We start from the raw sequence: 26,019 nt of genomic DNA, 5'->3' as shown, positions 1-26,019 counted from the left end.
CTTTGCCTGTTCTGCCTTACTCGCGTGTTTCTTGGCTTGCAAAAGGGAATCCAAATCTTTTAGCTCAAGGCTTTGGGATGCAGCATTTACAGAAGACCTGCCTTACGTATGTTTTATTTTGGAATTCGATTTCAGACTAGCACTAAGCTGGTCCTATTGACTGAATGCTCATTAGTGGCTGAAGTGCATCTTGCAGTTCTGTTTCGCATGAAAAGACTCGCATCCATGTGCTCCAAGACAACTCCGTTATACTAAGCAAAGCATGGTAGGCAAGACGTCAAGTGTCCACTCCAGAACTGCAACACTCACCTGAACTAAAAAGCTTAAGATTGATGCACTTGAAGTATCCATTGGTCTTATACGCAGGCTGTGATGTTGTAAATCGCATATGCTCGATTGTTATATTTCCAATTTAAACTTAAAATTGTGCCAATCATAATATAAAAAGCAGCATGCACAAGGAAACATGTATTATAAAAATAAAAAATGCTCCTCTTGACATACTGTTTCATCTTAAAAAAAACACAGCCTTATTTAAAATATTAGATCTAGAAGTAGAAGATACAAGCTCAATTTCTCCTGAATGCCATCAAGTTTGCTGTTTGCTGCTTCCTGCTTCCTTGGTTGGGGTAAGGTGTTTTTCTTTTCCGTTCTAGTTATATTGCCTCAGCTGAATGCTAACTAACCGTGCATTTTGTTTTCCAATAAAAAGTTACTTTCTTCATAGCAGACGGGAGGTTATTGCCTTTATTCCCAAAACCTTGGTCCTTTAAAGTAAAAGGTTTTCACCTTAAAATTGGACTGCAAACCATTCCTTATGCGAGCCGCAATTATTTCATATTTTCTTTTGAATTTATTGATTGGCATTGCTTGAAGAATACACCTGGCAGACTCCTTGAGAAATTTACCCAGTGGGTTTTTCCACATTTAAAATCACTTTTCAAGCTCTGTTAGGCAATATGTGATCCAGGAGATTCCTTGACTTAAGTCGACAAAAATTCTGGGGAAGAAATCCTTGGGTTTCACACCACCAACTGTTGATTCCTCTGTTTGTTCAGTGGCGCATGGTATACAAAAGAAGCAAGATACTTCTATCAAAAAAGGTATAATTAAAGCATCTACAATGATGTGGCGAAATACCAAGCAAAAATTTCCAAATTTTCTACACTAGACTGCATAATGAGCGTGAGAAACAGGTTATTTATAATATCCATCCTCTGACTAAAGAAGTCCTGTAACAGATGTTGAGGTTGATTGTTAGCGAGCCCATCAAAATGCATGAGGAAAACAGAAATCTGCTGTTTAGAAGTTAAGAGGTTACTTAGTACTATGCACTTGCACCTCATATTGCCAATCAATGCTCAGGCAATGACAAATTCAGTAACGCACCTTCACTGGAGAGGAAATGAACTGCTCAGCTGGGATACATCTAATTGTCCAGTTGCCACTGGAGTGGTGAAAATCATTCACTGAAGCAACTGTTACTATTGTGGCTCCTATTGCAAGAAGTCTGACTGCCCTGGTTGGGGGTGGGGAGCACTGTTGTACAGCAGTTCAGAACGATACAGAGATTATTTTCATCTCCAGCCAAAGCTTTTACCTCTATGGCCTTGTCAGAAACGCTGATGTCTTACAAACACTTATCAGAATGCTCGGGTTTTGTTACTTGTTGATGAACTTTGACTGCTGTGTTTGCCTTGTGGTCTTACCCTCTGTGCCCTGCCCCTGCCTTAACTTGAAACCTGCTTTCAGTTCTGCAAGCATGTTTCATGAGAGGCTGCGTGACACTCCAAATGTGCAATGACTTTAGTTAAATAACTTCCCTGTGAATACAGTGAGAGAACATAAGGAACTCCCAGTTGTTTAGTTTGTAATATTGTCCAGCAAAGTTGCATCCTTGACCCAGGATTATTGTGTTTGTGAGAGGCTGGGTCTCAGCACAGGTAGCACACAGCTCAGGGATTCCCATCAGCACTGTGACCTTCTTACAGCCAGCTGGAGCGTGCAGGAGAGCTCGCTTTGCCAATTCTGCAGAACCCCTGGACTATGGATTCGAAACTTCTGATTTCTGTCTCTTCTGGAAAAAGACCAAGGTTTAGAATCTGTCAGTTTGAAAAAAATCTGTGTAGAACATCCAAACAAAGAGTCATTCCATCAAGGGATTTCAGGAATTTATTTATCTCGGCTTCTAATCGTGTTTGCTGTGCAGATGTCTGGTCTAAGTGCTATGAGAAATTGTTACATCTGTGATGAGGTTGCTCTGGAGAATACAAAAACACCATTCAATTTGGCTTCATGAAAAACCAGGCTCTGCCAGACCCATATAATCGCTGCATTACATTGTTCCAAAAGGTGACATTACCAAGGAATAATTTACAAAAGTATTTTGCTAATAGTGTTTGTGCAGTACAAAGTAGTATGACTACGTACGCAGTGCAAATGTTATGTTACATACTGGATACATTTCGGTATGGTAATAAAATATTTCTTTCTTTAGACAAATAGGATGGCAAGGAAATATCCTTTACTGAGGTGCTACTTTGTGGTCTCCTTGTCTGGCATAAACTAATTAAATGCAAATGACTTGTCCACTACTGTCAGTATGTCAATATAAAGAGACTCCAGCTGTCTGAGCAAAAATGGAAGCAGGTGATGATGCAAAACTATAAAGAAATTCATATCATGGAGAAGAAAGACTGGAAATTTTGTTCTCCTGACTTGAAACATAAAAACAAGGAGGCTTAAAATGAAATTAGAAGATGACAAATTTAAAACTGACACCAAACTGATTTTTTGCACTATGCATAATTAGATCATGAAGTTTACTGTCACAGGATGTCACTGGAGCCACGAATTTAGTGTGATGGGACAAAAAAAACTATTATATGGTAAGTAAAGCAATCTAGTTTCCAGTAACATAAAACAGAAGAAATATTGAACTGTCTACTTCAGATCTTACAGCAATATCAAAATTATTTAATACATAGTTTGGGGATCAGAAGATCTTATTACTGCATTTTTGTATTTTCCCCAGAGCGCTGGTGCTGGACCATCTTCGAGATGACTGCCTGAGGTAGATTGATGTCAGGTCAGATTCAGTGTGGCAGTTCCTGTTTCCTCACGTCAATTAACTTTTAGTAAATAACCAGTCTGACTACTAATGCCTTTTATCAGATCTTTGAGTTTCTTGCTCACTACAATAAAGTCAGCCAGGGAAAGTTAGAGTTAAAGCTACAGATGACCGTTGCTTGTTAAAATGTTCATTGCTTTGGCACAGTCCTCAACCGGGCTGAGGTAAGGGCTGGATTTTGTAAGTTGGTGCAGGAGATGACACTTCATAGCAGAGGCATTTCTGGCTCCCACTTTTTAGCCAGAAATGTACAATGTGTTAAACTTTGCATTCTGGTGTTTCCTCGTCTTATATCTTCTTTAGTCCTTTCTTCTTGCTTTCTTTCATTAATTCACTTCCTCCATCTGCGCTGTGCTGCTTTATTTGGGTATTCTGCTCTTGACAGGTCTTTCGACATCTCTGCGGGGCAGGCTAGGTTATCTCAACTTGATTCAGCAACTGATATTTTCTTTGTGTGCTTCTTGAAATATTATACTGATACAATTCTAAGAATAGCCATACTGGGACAGACTAAAGGGCAAGCACACGCAGTGCTTCTGCATGATACTCTCCCAGCTTCCAACTATTGTCAGCTCTGAAACATCCAGAGCTAGATTTGATTCCTGCATAGCTATTTATTTACATGCAATACATTTCTTTTCCTTAAACTTGTCCAAACGCCATCTGAATCAATTTAAACTTTTACTGTCTACAACATCCTTTGGCAAGGAGCTCAACTACCCAGCCATGAGAGGCTACTGCCTTTGTTTTGTTCTGACCTGGCTCCTTCTAGTTTCATTAAATGCTCCCAAAATACTTGTATTGGAAGGGAGAGTAAACAAAACTGATGCTCTTCGATCAACTCCAGGCTGCTAATGATTACACAGACCTCTAGTCCTCCCTACCCCTTGCCATTTCCTTTGTAGAGTGAAGACTCCTAGCTTACTTAGTTGGTCTTGATATTGAAGCTGTTCCACACCTTTCATCATCCTTGTTGTCCCTCTCTGACACTTTTCCAGTTCTACATTCTCTCCGAGATATCCCACTTCTGGTCTAAATCAAAATATAAACCAGGTTGCACTTGCTCCATTTCACAGTGGTGTCCATGAGGTCATACGGCAAAATGAAAGTGGCAGGAGAAAAGAGATTCACATAGAGAAATAAGCTGGTGTTATCTATCTACTTCAGGTGCAAGCAGCTTCTATTCATGTGCAACAAGGGTGCTTTTTTTTCTTCTTCTTCCTTTTCTTTTCCTTCCAGGAACTCAAGGAAGGAGAGGCAATGAGGCTCTGTGCTAGACAGGGAACAGCAAACCCTGTAGAAAGAGTATTTGCTGTGTCAGGTGTACAATGCGGTGAACGTTTGCTGTTGTCCTGGAAGCAGGAGAGGCAGATGCCAAATGGCATCCTGGTATTGATGATCTCTGAGTGGAATCGGCTCCAGCACACTGAAAGCTAATGGGTGAAACTGCTGGATAACGATGCCTGCGTGGCTACGGCAAGAACCGCCCACCAACAGGTCATTCGGGACCTTCTTCACAAAGTTTTACGTGCGTTAAACTGTTTCTCTGCATGCTGAATACACATTTTTGAGCGTTTCAGTTTGCTTAGCCATTTTTATGCTTTTATCACGAAATATTAGCCCTCTGACAAGCAGTGCGAAATTTCCTGGGTAAGAATGAGAAACTTTGTTCTAAAGATATAGAGACAAGAATATATTTCCTTTGTATGTTCTTTCTTTCAACATTTGAGGGTTTCAAGATATGAAGAACTGGAAAAGACTAATCTATATAGAAGAAGAATATAAATTCTAATGCCATCCAGAAGCTGAAATTTTTGGAAGCATTTTTAATCTGTTGGTTTACAAGAAAGAACAAAGCCAGAATTCAATTCCGTGCTAGCGTATTCATAATTTATCATTGAGAAAATGCACTCAAGGGAAAGACATTTAAGGATCAGACAGCCTATTTGTTGTGATCTTGCATCACAAGTGTCATCCTCTGGTTTCATTGTCCTTCTGTGTAACGCAACTGAGTATTAGATCTCACACAGTTTCCCACTTCCCAAGCCCTGCCAGACACCTCATCCAAACCTACTACTATACACCTGAGTTAGAAAACTTCAGATTGAATTAGCTGACTCACAGCGAAAACAAAAGTATCCACAAAAAACCAAACAGAATAAATACAGCCATTTAAAATGTGTCCATTATAATTCTTGATACAGGAACATAAGTGGGAGAATATTCTTTTTGCTGCACAGTTTGCAGGACCAGATCTCCAGTTCTTTTCTCCCCAAGAAGAGTCCTCCATAATGGTTCCTCCCCACCCCCAGCAGTTTTATTTTCCTGCTCTGTTGGCTTTGTGAGACTAGATGCTGACGAAGTCTAGCAATTTGCCATTCAGCACCTTTTCCTTGAGGTATTTGGGCAGCAGTGACACCACATGTAGTGAAGCAGTGGCAGGGCAGTGGGGGCACACATTTGGTTATTTCTCGCTTTTCAAGAGTTTTCAAAACACGGTGCCTTGAATAAATGTTGCCACTCTACGCTGCTTGCTAAAAACTACCCTGGGCAATGATGAGGCCTGCCTCCCCCACATGGGCTGCCTGCGGCACCTCAACTCACAGGCTGCGCCGCTACTGGTGATCCCCGGAGGGGATCAGCTTTATCGTACCAAAGGATAGAATAAAACCTGGGAATGGCTTGTAATACAAGACCACAGCGACTACGCCGTCTGATCTTCAAATGTTTTCGGCCCCTGGGCGCTTGGAAAGCAGGAGCTCTGCCTCCCCGGGCGGGAGGGGGCCGCTACACGGCGGCGGTTGACAGCCCCCAACGGCCGCCGCCGCCTGAGAGGGCGCCCGCGCGCGCTCTCCTGCGGACCTCCCCCCTGCACTACAACTCCCATGATGCCTGGCGGCGCTTGCGGCCGGGCTGCGCCCGGCGGGCGCGCACAGCCTGCTGGGGGCCGCGCCGTGCGCGGGGGCCGGCTCCAATGGCGGCAGGCGGAGGGGGCGGTTGACGGGAGCCGTTGCCCGTCGCGCCCATTCATCGCCGACGCCTTCCCCCGGCCCTTGCCCTCCCCCGCCGCTATGGAGGCGCTGATCCCCGTGATTAACAAGCTGCAGGACGTGTTCAACACGGTGGGGGCCGACATCATCCAACTGCCGCAGATCGTGGTGGTGGGCACGCAGGTGAGGCGAGGCGGGGCAGGTCGGGCCAGGCCGGGGTGGGGGAGCGGGCGGTGCGGGCCCTTACCCCCCTGAGGGCAAAGTCGAGGCGTCCATCGCGCCTCCGGTGCTGCTGACCCGTGGTCGCCTCCGCCAAGGGCACGGGGGGACGCGGGCAGCCGAGGACGGCCGGGGCGGGCTTCCCGCCCCCCGCCATTCTCTCCCCGGGCTTCCCACCATTTGCAATGGGAGTGCCTCTTCCACCGGCCTCCCTCCCCTTCGCGCTTCTCGGTAGCGGTTTGAACGGTGGAGGAGCACTCGAGGGCTGCCGGGAGGGCCTGCCCTGCCTCTCTCCTTGCCCCGCGTCGGCCCCCACACCGGGCGTGGGGGGCTGAATAAAAGGGATGTGGTAGCGGAACGGCATCTTGCAGGCGTGGATCGTTTTCTCTTGCTGCGAGTTCTTCTGCCGTTTGGACCTCTTTGTCTTAGCTGATGATGGGGAACGAAGGCGAGAGTCGAAGCCAGCCTTTGTTGGCCGTAGCAGTTACAACGTGTGCTTCTCAGCCCGATAGTGCTGCTGCTGGGCTCGAAGATAGCTCACGCCCTTTCAGATCTACTCAAATGGGATGCCGTTCTTCAGGAAAACTTCCGTCATGTGTGATCAGAACTGCAGCAGTCATAAGGGAATTGAACATGAAACGCTAAACATAACTAAAACTTGAAGTTAACGGATCTCTCTTTTTGTTTCTGTGAAATTAAGAGTGTTTATTGAATGTGTGATGTTATTTGACAATTGCATGCCTACCTAAGACAGTAATACCAGCTACTCTGCAGTCAGGGATTTCATTACATGACTTAAAACACATGAGCTGTATGTTTAAAGCTTGCACATTGCTGAAGCATGGAATAGGTTTGCTCGAAGCCAGCTACAGTGTCAAACTGGTTGTGAGGCAACCAGCTGTCATTCTCTTATACCAATATAAATCAGGTAGATTCATTGACTTTATATCAGCCACTTAATAAAATAGATCTAAAATACTTGAATTGGGTGGGAGAGACTTTGCACTGGTAAGTTATATTAGGCACTTGCTATTTTTGTAGCTGGCGGGAGTCCATCACTTTATGAAGACATTTAATCTCCTTTATATTAAAAATCGTACAAGCAAGCTGCTGTTTTGGTTGTTTTTCTGTTTTGTTTTGTTTCAGTTTAGTTCTGCAACAGAAAGTGCAAGGCAGAGGTGTGGCATTTTTATATGTAAAATTAATATTTTTTTCTGTTTCACTTTATGAAATGCAGTGAAGTGGCTTTTTTTTTAATTATCATCCTTTTAAACAACTTTGTCCTAGTTAACTTTTCATAAGTATGTACAGTAGACACTGAGAGTTAAGACAGTATTGACATGCATTTGACCTTCAGTAGTCTACCCATCAGTATTAATATCCATTCAGTGCTGTATTCAGTATATTCATAAAAACCCTTGAATTGGTATGATACTTCTTAGCATGCCAAAACAAAGTCCTTTATAGACTCCAGGAAAATATATAACAAAATATCTAGCAAGCTGTATCTTGTTTTTTTGTTTTTGTTTTTGTTTTTTTTCTTCACGGTTGTTGGAAGAAATAATTGTCTTTACTGATATGGTAGTTCTGTAGATGGTTATTTTGTGCAATGAGTCTTAAAAAAATTTAAATAAAATTTTATTATTTTATTCATTTGAAGTTAGTTTATTGTAGACGAGATTTCTGGAGATGTCTTAAATATGGCCTTAGAGCTGATAGTTTTGCTGCTGGTAGCTTGCTTCCGTGGTTTTTTGAAGTGCGCCTTGAAACAGTCTTGTCTCTTGAGGTATTTTTGGTTAAGTGGTATGTGGCCTTTAAGTTTGTTCACACAGTTGTTTTGTTTGTAACCTACTGGCATATGCAGTCTTTTTCTTCTTTGAATAATATTCACAAACAGTTTTGAATTTTGCACCTCCATTTTTCTTTATATGAAACAAATGTTACCAGTTAAGATTTCTGTAACTCTCTGTTAATTGATTTTGCTTTTTTTTCCTTCCAGTTTGCCTGTTGCTTTTGTTACATGACCTTTTACATAGTCAACAAGGAGAAGAAAAATGCTTTTTTAAGTAGCTTTTGCTGCTTATTTTTCTCACCTGTCTCCTGGATCTCTCCTCTACCCTTTTATTGGTTTGTGTTTATATCTTTCTTCAGTTCTCATTTATTTCTACTTCTGTGCATCAAGTTAATTCTTTCTTTTCTAGAGTATGTAGAACTAGAAACTGCTTATAATCCTTAATTTAGCTTTGGAGGTTTTCTGTTTCCCATGTCCCCTTTGCCCCTCCTGTTGTTTTGGGATTCATTTCCTACCGTCCTTGTGTTCTGAGCAGTTGAAGTGTCTTAATTTTTTCTCTTTCTAGATGGATTTTGGTTCTAATTACAAAATATTTCTCAGTAAATTTCACATATTTAGATGGCCTCTCACACTTCTTTTAGTGGTGTTCCTGTGACTCAATCATATGAGAATTCCTTCTCATTGTCCACATAAATACCGTGTATGTTATTGCTGTGTCCTAGTACAGGGTCTATTAAGAAAATTGAAGACTCTGCTGCCGATAGGACTCGGACAACACCCTCAGATTGCCAACTTGTCATCACTATTTCAGGGTTTTTTTTGCCATTCCCAGATAGGTGTTCTGTTTTTTCCCCCAATTCAGTATGTCAGTTCCATTTTTAGAACTGTATTACTGAAGTAAAAAAAAAAAAAAATCCAGGCTGGGAATACTATATAAACAATATTTGTTCAATAATCCTGTAATACCCAACCTTTTGATGTATTTTATACAAATGCTTTGTGATCCGTACTTGTGAGGGATAACAAGGTGGTGTTGAAGTGCCCCAACCAAACACATTAAAACTATAATAAAAGGAGGCAAGGGGACGAAAAGAAGTTTGGTTAGTTATGGCTTTTTGTATGTTAAGGGCACATAGATGCTATCACAAAAATGAAATGCCTACACTATGAAAGTGGGCGTGAGTTTTAGAATAAAATTTAAAAAAACCCAGTCAAACAACAAAATCTCTGCCTAGAGATGTGTAAGAATGAATAGCCTTTATTTTTTTCAGCTCATCAATTCTTGGAATCTGTTTTGGGTTTTTAGAAGTCATCAACCTAGTTATATATAAACTTTAGTGTCCGTTTTGTAGCAAAGTTCTTCCAATACTGACATTACAAAAACAAGTTGTGGGCTTTATTTGTACTTATTGTACTTTATTTGTACTTTATTTATACTTGGTAGTGTTGATTCTAGTAGAGACATCATGGTGAAATTGATCTAGCAACTAGTGAAATTCACAGTGAGATTCTTAAATGACCTTTGAGGTGTACATTTGTATAGTACTTTTCCTCAGTCTTCAGTTAATGCTATTTTGGGACTTCAAATGGGGAGGTGTACAATATTTAACATAGACTGTTCTATTGGATGTTTCTGTCCGAAAGAGCTCTTTTGTTAGCCTCTGTGATTGGCTCACGGATGAGCATTGCATTTATTTTTTTGCTGTTTGAAATAAGTATCGTGTTTGATCAAGACTAAACCAACTTTTATTGCCAAGGACGAAGGTTTCTTGATCTGAGATAATAGATAGCCTGAACATTTGGATATGTATATAACTGTATATTCTGTTAGGCTAAACAGTTAGGATGGTAATTTGCCCGTTAAGAAGCTGACAGCAATGGGAAGTTAATGGATGGTCCTGGCTACTGGGATGAGGAGAAGAATCCAGTGGATGCTGTATCAGAGTATCTGGTTTAAGAGAGACTGGCATTATGGTCATAAACTTCGAATGCTCTACAGAGCTTCTGTGACCCTTCCCTATCAGGGAAGGTGAGGAGGAACAGAAATTTAAGCCACTGCAGCTTATTCAGTTTATTCAATGTATCCTACATTGTGTTGGTGAAAAGCCAGTTTTAGATGACGGAAACTCCAGCTTGTACGAAGCAACCAGGAAAACCCAGGAATGTCTTTCTCCCTCCTCTCTTGGTTGTCTTTTTTTTTTTTTTTTGGTCCAGTGATCTTTCCTCCGATTTCAAGCAGATGCAAAAAGACATTTGTATCTACATTTGTAAAAAGGGATGTAAGTAGAGCATAGCTTCAATGCTGGCTATGCTGGCTGGGGAGAGCTTGGTTTTTCTCCTAAATGTTTTGCAAACTTCCTGGTTTGGTTTCTTGTTTGTTTTGATATCTGACTTTCACTGTATCTGGTTTTGGGCATAACTGTTTTCCTTTTTGCCATCCCTTCCTCCTGTCACATCAGGCCCTGACTGTTCTGGTGTCTGTTTCAGACAGCCAGCAAAGTGAGGCTGACATTAATTAGCTGTTTACGTTTACCAGACATAATATAAATTTTGCTGCTGAAATTATATAGTGCAAACAACATTTGGCATTGTGCTGTTTCTTTTATCTGATGGGCCCTCTCAGTTTCTGAGCAGCTATGCTTTTTAGGTCCTGAAGGCTTCTATGGTTGGAAGGATGGGGTTTTCACTGTGTCTATGTGCAGACTTTATATGAATTAAAATAAAATTATAGGTCTAATAACCGTGATCTCCTCATCCTGCCTTTAATCTCTACAGTTTTTTAATATGAAAGCAATATTAAGCATCTTTTAAATGAAGATACCGATTTTATTGTTTGCAAACACCTGGTTATTTTGAAAGAGTGGAGAGAATACACAGTTGTAAAAGGATGTGAATGAAGTGGTAGTTTTTCCCCCCACTAGTTTTGTGTGCTTGCTGCCAGGGTCCTGTTCATCTTGTGGTTGGCAATTGTTTTTCTTGAAAAAACTTGTATTTTAATTAGAATGGCTGGATCTTGTATCTTGTCCACAGGGGACAACACAAAGGAAACATGTTTTCGGGAAAATGAAGGGGAAGAGTTTTAAAGCTGAAAGCCCTGGCGAGTATGTTTCAGAATCTGGAGTGAAAACAGCTGTGTAGTTCTTGGAAAAGATTTGTTCGTATGGTAGCCAGAAGGTTGACTGGCTTTCTCTTAATTTTTTTTATCCCTGTTGTTTAGAACTTTTTTAATTTGAAGATACAAATTGGCTTTGTTTTGATTCATTTTACTGAAAAAATAATGAATATAGTAGAATAAGCAATACTATGTAAGGTCAGTCTATATGGCTTTGAAATGTGGATCTTCAAATACCACAGTTCCATGGTCTAACTTAGAGAAGTTCTGTAGTCATTGTTTCTAATTACATGAGGTATTTTCTTCTTAAGTGAATTAATGGAGGACTTTGGGAATTGATGTATTGAGACAGAATACATCTGCAAATCTTTTCTTTATTTGCTGTTGTTTGGCATGTATTACATTGAGATATGGTATAAATACAGGATTCCTGAAGAATTTTGACTGAGCTGTGCAAATTCTGGCTTTCCTTACTGCTTGTACATAAGCTGTCTTTTGTGGAGGAAGTTCCTGTGGCAGTTTCCTCCTGACTGATTCAGGGAAGCTCTCTATTTAAGTGAATGCAGAATGGCCTGCAGGAACAAGAGTCTTGTAATCCGGACAAGGTCTTTCACAGAGAAAATGTATTTTGCAACAGCCAGCAGTGCATTATGCTGGTTTCACTGCTTTCTCAATTTGGGATCAGCCTGTTAGCTCTTCTGCATCTTTCTAGAAGTATAATTTTGTTTCAAATAATGTCCTACAGTAATTCATTGGGCCTGCTTATAACTTCAGAATTCTCTTCTGATTAGTAAATATGTTTTTAAATTTGTTGGCTGTTTAGAACCAGTGTAGCTTGAGGTGTCCCTAGTTCGCATAGGAAAATCCTGCCACAATAGGTATTCCAACCAGAGCAGTTTCCTTGTGGAACTGCTCTGGAATTGCATGTGTGCTGACCTTTTATTTCAGAATAATTCATTATCGCAAAACAAGGAAAGAAAAAAAAATCATGCTGCTCTTTAGTTATAGCATGCTGAACTCTTCCAGGGTAGCTACTGCAGAGAACTTTTCAGAGCACCTATCTGGGTAATATTCCTATGGATGAGACCCCAGCAAAAATGCATTAGCTTATACTTCCCAATAATAGAATTAAAATTTAGTAAACCGTATATATATGTATTGCTAAGAGAATGATTTAGCCAGCAGGACTTTTATAATTCTTGTATGACAGAAACTGCAAAATTGCCACCGTTCTGCTTCGGGTGCTAAAGTAGATGCGTTGCTTTTTTTAAGAGAATTCTTCAGGAATTATTATGTGTCATTGAGAAATCTCTCCTACTTCGCAGTTCCTTACTGTCATTCTCAAATGTTGGTTATTGTTGTGCCACTGAAAAAATCATAGGAAATACTGACATCGCTGCCTTTTTGTTTTCTTGTGCTGTCCTGCAGTAAATCTGTGTTGTGTTGCAGGAGTTCTTTGCAGTTTTTTCCTATTTGAACAGATAATAAAGAATTTACCAGTTTGTCCTATCAAAAGCAATGCACAAAGTTCACACCCCTTTCAATCAATTTTCTTGTTGGAAGTTCCCCGGTAGTTTATTGGACATGTTCTTATAAAGGCTTTTTTCCCACAGATGATTTATTTTACATTGGCTCCACAAAGCGATTATGAAGTCTAAAGACAGACAGAAGGAAGGCAGCAGATTCTTGTAAGATGACTTGAAATTTGTTGCAGCTGATACAAGTCCATTATCATTTTAATAATACTTGAAATATGCAACAATCGACAATCTGAGCAAATGACTAAAAAATCTCATGGTTCTTGTGCATCAGTGAGACTCCAGGTGAGTCTCTGTTTTTATTGCCTTCTTGCTGCATGGACTTCCTAAGAAAAAGAGCAGATTCTGGCTTAGTTACTGAGCTAATTGGTGGGATCCAGTGAGTCGCAGGACCGTGAAATTTGAGAGGCTTGGCATGCCTGTAAGGACAACCTCATTGGAGCATGAAACAGTAGTCCATACAAATCCGCAGGAAAATGAGTAGACATGTAAGGAGAGCAGTGTGGAGGGAGCTCATGACTTGAGAGTCAACGCAGAAGACTCATGCAGCATGTAGAAGTGAGGACAAGCTTGCTCAAGGATATAAAAATACTGCCTGCATATGCAGAGATGCTATTAAGAAAGCCAACGTTCCACTAGAGTTGAAACTGGTAAGGGACATCAAAAGCAACAAGAAGAACTTCCAGCACTGCATCAGCAGTTTAAGAAGAAAAAAGAGAAATGAGGGAAGTATGGGCTTGCTTGCTCACCGAGGCAGAGGCACTTGGTGCGTTCTTTGCCTTGGACTTCACCAGAAGGGTCTTCTAGGCCTTTGTACCTATAGACAGGGCTCAAAGTGGAGGGTAACTATCAATAGTGGAAAAGGATTGGATCAGGGTTCTCTTTTGGATATGGAGAGGGCATCTTTGCATGCTCTTGGGTATAGGGCACAAGTCTTCTAAAATTAGGAATGCTAATGAGGACTTAGAAAAGAATAAGAAAGCCAGTGAAGTAAATATTTGGGATGAATGTGAACAGTTGTTCATAGTGTTACTTCAAAATTTTCAGTACAGAGTCTCTTCCATTTGGCTTGTCAACAACCCTGAAATGTTTTTGTAAGCAACATCTCTTGCTGTTAATGAAGCTGGACAATTATAAAATCATGCACTGCTGTCTGCTGCCTCTGAATTCCTGAAAATGTGGTTAGTAATACAGGAGGTTGCAAACCAAATTTCCTCATAAGAATTAGCGTAATGGATGGGAGCAAATGCCTTTTGATACTTAAGAAGTGCACACAGTTGAAATATGGAGGGACGAGTAAAGAAGAAATGAAGGATAGGGAGGCCAAAGCAAGATCATTAGGACTGCTAAACAGTAGAGATGCCAGCTTTTTCAAGTGGATCACAGTTCTTACAGATTTCGGCTTTTTAATTTGTGAGAGTAAGTGCACAACTGTTTCTCTGTTATTGTGCCCTTTATCCTTGATTGTTTTAGATTAACCTGAAGATGGTGTTGACAATGATGAAAATATAACTGTTAAGGAGGCAGTGAGAAAGCTGAGAAGATTTACATCATATATACTGTCAGTATGTATTGAAATAAAATATTGAAGTCCCTAGGTGTGTCATCTCTTCTTATCTTAGTACTTCTAGGAAAAATGGTTTTACCACCCATCAAACTCAAGTGCTTATCTGTGAGACTTATTATGGTTAACAGAGCAGAGTGTTAAACACTCAGCAATGGAAGTCTGACACAATGGTTAAAGAAGCAACAGACAGCAAGGTGCTCCTTTACTTGCTTTTTTTTTCCTGAGCAATCTATATAAAGTTCCTCTAGATATCACAGCTTATAGATATTTCAAATTAGGATCGGGTATGGGTCCAGAGGAAAACCTGACTGATCTGCCACAAAAGGTTAGAATTTGTTAATGCTTTTCTGGACAGGTCATGAAATGAATTTATGCATTTCAGTCTGTGCTTAAAATCATGATGAGCATTACAATGAGATGACAAAACAAGCGTGATGCTGCTGCAGACTTATTCCTAAAAATTCTGTGGTATCTTTGGTCATCAGTATTAGTCTCTGTCTACATCGGTTGTATGGAGGACTGGCTGAGCTGAATTTGTATTCTGAACAGACCCCGTATCCCTCACTTTCCCCCGCTGGCATAAAAAGATGAGCTTTGTGTTTACTGCTTTCTTTACCGTGTTCCCAGACAGTTCTTGGTAATGGAGGGGTATGGAGCCCGGATTAAGGAGTGCGTCATTAGATACCGTATTATGTTCCAAGAACAGATTGCTTTAATAAGGAAAAAGGAAACATAATGCAATTTGAAACAAATTTCCTGATGTGTGTAGTACTGTAGCGTCTCATCTAATGTATGACTTTACATTTGCAAAGGATCCAGGTCGTTCCTTCTGCATCCAAAGATAACTGTGGGAGTGGTGTAAGACACGGTGTTTTAGTTCCGTATGTAGTAGTCTCAGCTTCCTGCAATACTGCTCTTTTGGAAAGACCAAACAGTGAGCAGTAGTGTGCAGCAACTTGTCCTCTGGATTTTGGCTTCCTGTCTTGATGAGGTTCTTGGTAAGGACTTCAGCTAGTTATTGCTATCCCTTCTCTACTTGGATTACATGTTCAGGAGAAGCCACTTCATCTAAGTTTCACCTCCAGGTCTTTGAGACTGAGTGATCATTCCACCCATGTGTAAGAAATCTTGCTCAAGAGATGTTAAAAATATTTTTAATAAATGAAACTCTGGTGGTTTTGGTTTTTTTTCCCAGTGCAGCTGATGAACCTTTATCATGTCTCATCTTTTTGAGCAGGCATTCCACTTGTTTCAAATTATGAAGTTTAAGAAGTGGTTTGTTGTTTGTCACTCTAAAATTCATGTTTTTTTCACATTCTGTAATATCAGTAATTCTTCAGAAGTATGCTACAACGGGAGCTCTCATAGGGAGGGTTCTAGAGTTTGTGCTTTGGTCAGATTGTTCTTCAGTTACTCTTTGGTAAGATTTCAGTGCCCAATATCTTGTCATCAGCTCCTTGCATGGAAGGTGCCCAAAGTTGATTGGAGAAGGTCAGTTGAAGGAAATTATTAATTACTTTCTAGGGGAGTCTCTTGAAGCAAAAAATCTTAATAAAGCTGCATTTCTCTTTCCTGTGACCCTGTCCTTATCCCTCCTCTTTTGAGACAATTGACCTCACTGCTGTCAAATTTGACTTAGATTTGCTTTGAAAAATATATACAGTCTGCATTGGTTTGTTATCCACTTATTGAGACAAATGACACTGTTGATAAAACAGCATTTTTCTGTGGCGTAAAGCATAGTTATAAAGTGTTGGAAGAAAAGAAGGCTTTCATTTGTCGTCATTGTTCGAGATTTCCAGGGGTTTACCCTTGTATTTTACTGTTTATTTCATGCTTCTGTGTACAAGTCCTATTTTAATAGGTTCTAATGCTCTCATGTAATATGTTCCTGTCTTGTCTTATTGCCCTAGTAGAAATGTGCTGTCTGATAGCACTGTGTTGCTTGATCTCTGCTGATCTATTTTTTCAGTTTTTAGAAAAGTTACCTAAGATGTCACTAAATGTATGATGTTTAAAAGATACTCAACACTGCTGTTATTTCATGTTATGCTAGGTTATGTACTCATGATTTACTAGAAGTCTTGAATCTGTTCTTTCAGAACTGGTAAGCTGAATTGAGGTTGTACAGCAGTAGTGCACAGTCTAGCTGTCAAAAGCATCTGTTTGGGGTTTTTTTTGTTGTTTTTTTTTATTTTGTTTGTTTGTTTGTTTTTTGTGTGTTTGGTTTTTTTCCCCCCAGAGAATTGTTTGGTAGTGCCATTAATATAGGAACATTTCCTAGCTGATGGCAATGATTGTCAGAGGAGGTTTTCTCATGGCATGTCCATGTTAACTTTCCAGCTGCAGAAAACTGCAAGAGTTTAATACAGTTCTATTAAAGAGACAAAATCTTATTGGTCAGACTTTCAAAGTATTATGTTGACATATCTGGGTCTATTGTTTATTGTTAGTTTTAACATGGCAGTAGTTTTGAATCACTCTTAAAACCCATGTGTTCACAGCTGCTTATTGGACCATGTAGCCCAATTCTGCATTTTATACAAAAGTGCTACAGGAGAACATTTTCAATGGAGACTCTCAAAGCGAATTTGTAATTTAAGTATTAAGTATTTCACAACTTCTTACAGTTTGTTATTACGTAGACAGATGTTTGCAGTCAATTCAGTTGTAAATGCTTATATATACACAGAGAGAGAGTGGGAGAGACAGTATAAAACAATGTTTGTTTGTATACTTAGAGTATAAAACAATATCTGCACTTATGAAGCTGATGTAATACATTATACAAAAAAACCCAAACAAACCAAACTGAAAGGAATATAAGATTGTAATACCTTAATGTATTCAAGTGTACACAGGTAATATCTTTTTGTGTAATGCTCTTGTTAACAGAAGGTTAAATTCCTTAATCTAGAGAGTGAATTGTTACTGCAAGATGTTAGAAGATTTCATAGTAGAATACATAGAATTTCCTTCTGAGCGTTGTACAGAAAAACAATTTTTTCTTTTCAAAAAATTTTTCTGCAGAGATTAATATTTGGGGTGGAAAATGTTAAATAGGATATTAATTTTTCTGGAACCTGTTACGTGTTTAATTTAGCCTTAAGCGATAGAAAATACATCTGTCTACATGGCTTTTAAGTGTCCCATGGCTTTTAAGTATCCCAAGCAGGTTTAGACAGTTATTGGTTTATAGCAGACTTGTGTCCTTCAGTGCCTATGCAGTGTCATACCACTGTGTTAGATGCAGTGAGTCTATCAGGTGCTCCTTTGGGCACTGTTTAGCAGAGAACAGAATAGAGCAGTGTTTGCAGGAGTGATGAAAGCAAGCTAAAAGTAAAATATTACAGTATTTTGATGTTTAAGAAAATCATGTAGCTGTATTCCAATTTTCAGAGCAGTGGAAAGAGTTCTGTGTTGGAAAGTCTTGTGGGGAGGGATCTGCTCCCACGAGGTACTGGAGTTGTCACCCGGAGACCCCTTATTCTGCAGCTGGTGCATGTTTCTGCAGAGGATGGTCGGAAAACAGCTGGAGATGAAAATGGTAAGTGTGATCCAAGAGTGTGTTTTGCCTAGTAGGAAAGAGACTTTTAATCTTTCTTGTTCGTTTGACTGAAAAATCAGCTGTAATCTTAAAACTTGAGTGTGCTTTTTAAAATTTACTTGGAAGAAAACATAGCTGTTGTCACATCTGTTCTGTCCATTTAAAAATGTCACGAAGTAAAAATCTTTTTGGATATTCAAAATATCTTTAATGTTTTAAGCTTTCCTGTTTGTTCTTAGGAAACACTTTTGAGAAAAGCAGGCCAAAGAAAGCGTTTCAGTTATGATAATGATTGTCTAGAGTGTAGATAACATGATTTTCTTGTGTGTTTGTCTTCCCCGCCCCCCCTTTGCTGTATAAATAAGGTTTTTCCTTGAGAGGATGAGTATGTGACTTTTTAGAAGGAGGTTAGGAAATAGTTAAGTTCTGAATAGAATGGAAAAAGGAGAAATGAAAACAAACTTGTAGTAGATGCAAACAGAATTTAATGGACACGTTCTGTAGGTTAGAGATGCTGCCTTACTGGGCTGCACTGAAAGATTCCAAGCACATCAGGAAGAACACTTTAAACGTTCTGAAGCTGTCTAGTTTGAAGCTTGTGTCTTCTGTAGTGTTTCTATATTATCCTTCAGCAGATCAAGAAAGTAACCTCAGTTGTCCCTTGGGAGTTTAAACGCTCATTCTGTACTAACTAGTGCTCTTGATCTTATGAAAGAGCAGCAGGGGCACATCCACCTTCTGATCATAAGATAAATCTTAGCTTTTTGATGTAGACAGTAAAAAGTACACAGGGCTTTGATGGCATGATAAACTTGGGGCTGTAATTATTAATTCTCATTGTGTTCAAATTTTTTTTTTAAATTTGTTTCTAGCAATAGTAAGTCAAGGCATCAGAAGTTCTTTACAGTATTTATTTTCATGTAATATTTATAGCCTTTGGTTTCTGAAGAACAGTTACTAATATTGTGCAGTTTAAAAGGTTTAAGCTCTTAATGTCCATTATTGCCGCAAGCAGAGAACACAATTCGGGTTCATAACAATTAAGAACTTCTAGTGTGCAATCCAGAGTGTGCTGGATTGTGAGAGATTGTAGGACAATTCAGGTTGGAAATGATCTCTAGGTCTCTAGTCCAACCTCCTCCTCAAAAAAGGGCCAACTCTGAACTGAAGACCAGGTTGCTCAGGGCTTTATCCAGTTGCGTCTTGAAAACCTCCAAGGGTGGAGAATTCAGAGAGTCTCTGGGCAACCTATTAGAAATGGCACATTTGATCTCTTTAAATGTGGTTTTATATTACTTGCATTGTGCAGTGTATAGTTTCTAGTCCTTTTCAGAATGTTTTGATTCTGAGTTGTAGGATAAAATATGATTTGAGAAATATCGGACTCCACCTGGAGTACTGCGTTCAGCTCTGGGGCCTGCAACATAAGGAGGACATGGACCTGTTGGAGCAAGTCCAGAGGAGGGCCACAAAGATGATCAGAGGGCTGGAGCACCTCTCCTATGAAGACAGGCTGAGACAGCTGGGGTTTTTCAGCCTCGAGAAGAGAAGGCTCTGGGGAGACCTTATTGCAGCCTTCCAGTACCTGAAGGGGGCCTACAAGCAAGCTGGAAAGGGACTTTTTACAATGGCATGTAGTGATAGGACAAGGGGTAATGGCTTTAAACTGAAAGAGAGTAGATTTAGATTGGACATAAGGAAGAAATTCTTCACCATGAGGGTGGTGAGACACTGGAACAGGTTGCCCTGAGAAGCTGTGGATGCCCCATCCCTGGAAGTGTTCAAGGCCAGGTTGGATGGGGCTTTGAGCAACCCAGCCTAGTAGAAGGTGTCTCTGCTCATGGCAGGCGGGTTTGAACTAGATGATCCTTACGGTCCTTTCCAACCCAAAACATTCTTTGATTCTATGATTTTGTTCTGCTCTGCAACTTTACAGGTATAAAAGATGGTTTTGTAATTATAGTGTTCTGAGTCAAGGCAGAGCCTTAAAATGGATAATGATGTTATTGCATAAGGATGTTGGGCTAAATTAATATTTACAAGGCCCATTTAGATCTTTGGGGGAAAAAAATCAATATGTAAGATGTACATGTTACAATTTCTTCTTGATGTTCCTTTGAGACAGATGTGGGCTTGTTTGGTAAGAACAGACAAACCTTTATGAATTACCAGTTGCATTTGAAATGCTTCTCTTCTCCCTCCAAAATTAAGGCAAATTGCAGTCTAAATGGTTTTGTCACTGATCTGGTCTAGCGTATGTACAGATTGTGTCTTCTGAGAAGATGGGATCAAGTAGCTTGGAAAGAAAAAAGATGGCAACCTCTTATCCTGGCTATGCTGTCTGACATTGTAATAAGCCACTATACTATTACAGGTCATATTTTTGTTTGTTATGAGGTGGATGTTGAGGTAGGGTTGAATATGTGTTTGGGATTTCCTAGAGGGAATTCTATCCATAGTCTTGCAGAAAAGGATTTTCTGTAGATGAGGGGTTTCTTCTTTACAAATTGAATATGAGACAAGAGAATATCAGTCTAGGCATGCTACTCTCTGAATGTGCTGATAATGAACTCTCTGTGTGCATAGATACTTTTATGCAACTGCCTCTTTATTTTGTGTTTTCTGTGTTGTGATTTGTCACCTTTATCCATCCTAATGCTTGCTCTAGATATGTGCTAGTATTACATATAAATACATCCATTTAAGAATAGTACTAGTCTGTGGTTCTTAGAAGCTTACGTTTTCCCTCTGAGTGTTTGCATCCAGAAAGCTTCCCTGATTTTAACACAAAGCACTTTGGATTCCTGTGGTATTTGTTTAAGCACGGACAACTGCCTTGTCTTTGTGACTATGAACGAAAAAATTGTGTCTCTCCAATAGCTTAATTTTGACAACTTGTGATGCTTGTGAGCTGTCAAAGAGTATAATTTCTTATCAATTTAGGGTTTTTGTTTGGTTGGTTTGGGGGTTTTTTGGTTTAGGTTGGTTTGGTGTTTGTTTGGGTTTTTTTTATTATTTTTTTATTTGGCTCTTGGGAGCACATTGGGAAAGATTGTTGAGAAAGAATTTCAGCCAGACATTTGAACTAACTTCTGATTTTGTAACATGCAACATAAAAGATCATCTCTGCTGTTCTTCAAAGTCACCAATGAGCTATGTGATACCCTTGGACGGTGGTCACTGCACTAAATCAAGATAGTCAGAAAATAGCAGAGAGATGAATTTTCCATTAAATATGAAGAAATGCTGTGTTTTCATAACATGACATTTCAAGCTGATACATATATTCTACAGAGATGTGTGTGGTTTGGTGTGAAGGAAGTGTTCTCGTTATGCTTTTGCTGTTTATTGTTAGCCTCTAGTGATTCAGCACATATGATGTGTTTGATGTGGTGATACCACACTCTGGTGTTCTCTTACCAAATTGCAAGAGAAGCAGTTTTCATGAGAGAACTGGGCCTGGTCTCATGAATTATTAAATTGGTCTTCTAGCTAAGACCTATTCTGGTAACTTATCCATTTGTTAGGACACGGAAAACAGGAGGAAACATATGAATGGTCAATTAGTAAATGTTTATAGGTTCCTTTTTTTGCCCATGATAGGAAGCTGAACATTATTCAAATTCTGAACAGATAGAATTGATATGGAACACAGGAATAATTAATACAGATCAATTGCTTGCTAAGTCAACACTGTTTTGTCAGCTTTTTGCTCTCTGCTTCAAATAGGAATTTCTTACCCCTAGCTCCCAAACAGTGTGGACTGCTTCATTGTACTTAGCTTTGTAGAAACACAAGCGAAAATGAGCTTTTGCGAAAAACAGCTTGCCATCTAGTTAGCGTCAAGGATGAAAAAAATGGTACAACATACAGAAGGGGTTGGAAGATGTGCACATGTTTTTTTCCCCCAAGTTGGATTTTCTTTTTTTTTTTTATTTAGAGAACAAGAGCTAGGAAAGGATGAGGTGATGGTGGTGGGGGGAGGAGTGTTTACATGGTAGTCTGCTAGGTCCAAGAGCTGTGAAGGTATGGGAACTGGAAAGCTAGGAAAACAGGTAAGATTCTTCATGCTTTGCCGATTTTTGTCCTTTTTAGTATTTAGGAAGTTCTCATTGCCATGCTGCAAGAAAGAAATCCTCTATGGTGGTAGCCTTTTATGACTCTGAACAGCTTCTTTGTGCTCCCATTGTGTATGAAGAACATTTCTACTGATTTAGGAAGGGAGAAGAGACACATGAATAACTGAAGTCAGTTAGCACTGTACTGTATTTGAGCTTCTCAAAGGAGCATTGCAGTACAGGAGATAACAAATAACGATTTGGTGGAGGGCAGTCCTGAGAAAAATACATAATCATGTCTAGTTTTCCAGTATGTTAATTCAAGTTTTCAGGTCTCACTGCAAGATACGAAAAGCCAGAAAAGCAAACAGACTGTTGCTTTATTCAGGGGATGTTTTTTTGAAAGGCAGGATCTGTTTGTTCTTAATAGCTGCTGTTTTAATAATTTCTTATAATCTATAGTACTTAAATGACATTTCAGTCATTATAAAATTCTGCACACTTTTATCTAGCATTGAATCTTGAATGTAATCAGGTGATTAATTCACTTGAAAATTTTGCCTGAAAAGCTTCCAGAAAATAACATAACCAGGGGAAAACTGATTTACCAGTGAAACTAGTGATAAAAAAAATGTTCTACATGTAAACCAGAACATTGGATTGTTGAATGTAGGCTAATTAAACTATTTTCTCCTTGCCTTGAGCATCCTTGCATTTGAGTAATGCAAATCCTTCCTCCTTTCCTAAAAACTGCTTTGCATTAAATTAGAGCTATTGGGAACTTTTTCTCAAATATTAAAGGGGTGTCAGTACAGACTTCCTCAAAAGAGTGGGGCAAGAGTTTCCCTGCTGTATAAAATGAAACTTGTAAAAGCTTATACTTGGACCAGATGAAATTTTCTGTACACCTCAGAAGACTGCATTTCTTTATTTTTTTTTTTCTTATTACTTTTTGATGTGCACCAAGGCCGAGGTTAAGACTAAGCCATTTATCATGGCTTCAATCTTCTCTTGTGTTATATATAGCAAAGAACACTTGTGGCTTGTGAAAGCTTAAAAAATTTCAGTCTCCTTTGATCCGTAGATGTTAACAAGTTAAAATGCAATGCCTCTGACTGGAATGCATTTTTTTCTATATGTATTTTAAAAAGTTAATAGATTATACTAAAACAAAACATTTCTTTATACATAGAACTAAGCCTAGTACCTGGCTGCAAATGCCTATGCCACCACAGACCCAATAATTTAAGACTAAACCAGTGTGTCCTAGGAGGACATCATCTCCCTAGGAGGGACATAACAGGAGAGTGCTTGGTCCATATCTTTCAAATGTAATGGTGGCAGTATCTTGCTGTATCATTTTCTTCCTGGCTTTATGCCTGTCTTTATTTTCTTAGATTCAGTTTTTAAGGGGATGAGCAATACAGTCTTGAAGATACTGTAGTTTCTTCCTCTATGTACATTTTTCTTTATTTCCTCTGAACTGTAAATAAACTAAACCTGTTTAATAACCTGGAATTAATGAGCCCTTTCATTTTGCACTTATTTTGGAGACTGGTATGTAATTTTGCCTATTTACCAATCAAGACAAACAAAAGCTGCCTCCTAACAATGGCTTTTTCATAGCTCATGTGCCTGCAGAACAGTAAGGATAAAGGTAGTTTGTTTTTTAAATTTTTTTCCTTAATGGATCCAACCCATCTAAATCAGCATGTTTCCATTGATGATAAACCTTTGACTTACCCACCTGAGCAAGACATTAAAATAACTCCCCAGATGTACTAGGCTTTCCAAACTGATGAATTGATTGTTGTTGTGCTACTTGCGTTTTGTGCCAAACAGGCATGTGCCAAAAATGTCTTCACCAGTTTGTTTTGATTCGTGCACTTCCATGGTGCTGTACTGGCATCACATAAAAATATAGAGTGGTAAACTCATCAACCCTTCCATAAAAAGGTTTTTTTGTAATGGGATTTCCATAAATATTTTGGGAAAATTAAAAGTTGAGGAGGGTGATAGCTAATATTGTCTCTTCTAAAGTCTGTCTCAGAACTGCTGTAATTAGTTTCTTAATTGAACATTAGAAAGATTGATGCAAAACCTCAGATTTCTTTCCCATACAGTAATATTACTTCCAGTGACATTAAATTGTTTCCTTACTCTTTCTCATTCTTGCCATGAGTAAATGATGAGAAACACATTTTGCCAAAGAAGTTCAGCTTTGCGGAACCTAATGGTGCTGTTTTCTGTGCTCAGATAAAAATATTGTGAGCTGTTGGAATTAGATGAACAGCAGTAATAAAGTCATCATCAAGTAAACTTTGTCGTATAGAATATCTGATTAATATGCATCATTTATCAGTGTTTAGTTAAGATCTTATTTCTGTGCATATTGTTAATATGTTACGCATTCTCATCAATAGTAGAATAGCGTGCACATCTGTCTGCATGCATTTGTGATCTTTGTAATACAATCTGGTACTGAAAGTTAATAAAATGCTATATTAAATATGATTAAAAATTTTAAACATCATTCAATACTGTTTCTCTTTAACTGCAGACCCTGCTACCTGGAAAAATCCAAGACACCTTTCTAAAGGTTGCCTTTATCCACTTGCTTTTTCTCCCTATGCATAAAGTGCATGCTTATATACACTAAACCACATACATTTCATGCCACTTTATTGTTGATTACACTTTTACTTTTACACTTTGGCTACTGTGTCGGTTGATTATTTTGCTGAGTCTTGTGATCTGGTTGATTTTTAGTTTTCTGACCTTGTTGCCTTAGAATGAGGTGATTTTTTGCTTTTCTTCTGTGCCATTGCTGCTTCATAGAATTTCCTGCACTTCTAATTCCCAAATCCTTTAAAAAAATATCTACTGATCAGTATCTTGAACTTCAACTTGAGCAGAAAAAATGTTTTGAAAGATGACTTGATTGTAGGTAAGCAGTGTGTTTGCCAAATGGCCAGATTTCTTTTAGACTACTCTTCTAGAGCAGATTGCTGTATCAGGGAGCAGAGGGGAAATGACCACAAACTGAAAATTTGAAATGGAGCTTATCACTAATACTTTGAAAACCTAGTTGTGGAAGTATGAGTATCTCGCAGCGTGACTCAAACTGCTGCCTGCGCTACGAAGCAGGAATTGACAAAACCTCCTTTGCTGTTTCTGGGACTGCTTTTGAATAGCCCCCAAGTAATTCTGGACATGCGTGGTGACTGACAAGAGTTAAGATGTTTGGTCCTTGACAGATTTGGGAAGAGACATCTTCTAAGACTCCACTGTTATGCAGACTTCTTATGTATTTTCTGTTTGCTTTGTTTTGGTTCTACAGGTTTTTCTAACTTTTTCTTTCAGCTGCAATTTGATCTCACTTGCATGGTAAAAGAAAAGATGCTAAAAGCTGGTATTTTTTTCAGGTTTTTTAAGCTATTGCTAATAATTCGTTTGTTTTCTGTTGCAAGCTGATATTTAATGGCCTAGACCATTTCTGAAAAACGGTAGAATAGCTGATTGGCTCAGCCACAATTAAGAAGGTGGACTTTGTGTAAGAGAGACAAATTAAAGAGGGTAATGAGATGCAGTGTTTAAATAAGCAGAATCGTAAATGTATTTGTAGTGAACTATTTAATATCTAACAGTAGAAAGCGGACTAATTTTTCTCTTGCTGCTTGAAAAAAAAATCACATTGTAGTTTTCAACAAACAGGCTCTTGGAAAAATGTCATTGAAACACCTGCTTCTTATTCCTCATGTATCAATTCTTTGTTTTCAGAGATAGATGCTGAAGAGTGGGGTAAATTTCTTCACACCAAAAATAAGGTATGTTTACTCTGATGGAGTAGCAGTGTCATAAATACACTATCATATATATACTTAATTCTATATCTCTTCCCTTGACTTTCACCAAAAGGTTATTCTACCTGCTATACTACATGCCAGAGTATTGAGGATTTTCTGGTTTGCTTTTTATGAGTAGAAAACTTCTGAAAACATTCTTTTGAACTCAAGACAGAAAGTTTATCAATGGTTGTCTGTTGTGTGGGTCATTGATTCTGCTG

General features: G+C 39.1%; 1 protein-coding gene across 6 annotated transcripts in view; it reads left to right on the top strand.

The window, feature by feature from the left end:
* The first annotated feature begins 6,047 nt into the window (after nt 1-6,047).
* Nucleotides 6,048-26,019, top strand: part of DNM1L (dynamin 1L) — a 43,602-nt gene continuing 23,630 nt past the window's right edge. For 2 of the 6 annotated variants that reach the window (XM_087763782.1, XM_009473620.2), the window contains exons 1-4: nt 6,049-6,303; nt 17,748-17,895; nt 24,514-24,552; nt 25,734-25,780. In XM_087763782.1, the coding sequence (XP_087619908.1) occupies nt 6,202-6,303; nt 17,748-17,895; nt 24,514-24,552; nt 25,734-25,780 (336 nt within the window). In that variant the 5' untranslated portion in view covers nt 6,049-6,201. Of the gene's footprint in view, nt 6,304-17,747; nt 17,896-24,513; nt 24,553-25,733; nt 25,781-26,019 lie in introns of all 6 variants that reach the window. The other 4 variants (XM_087763780.1, XM_087763779.1, XM_009473622.2 and 1 more) reach the window with 4 other exon arrangements.

The sequence above is a fragment of the Nipponia nippon genome, unplaced genomic scaffold, assembly GCF_047370975.1.
Source record: "Nipponia nippon isolate SJK-2023a ecotype South Korea unplaced genomic scaffold, ASM4737097v1 scaffold_3, whole genome shotgun sequence".
NCBI lineage: Eukaryota > Metazoa > Chordata > Aves > Pelecaniformes > Threskiornithidae > Nipponia > Nipponia nippon.
The sequence above is the reverse complement of the archived record's forward strand: the minus strand, read 5'-3'. Positions and strand labels throughout refer to the sequence as shown.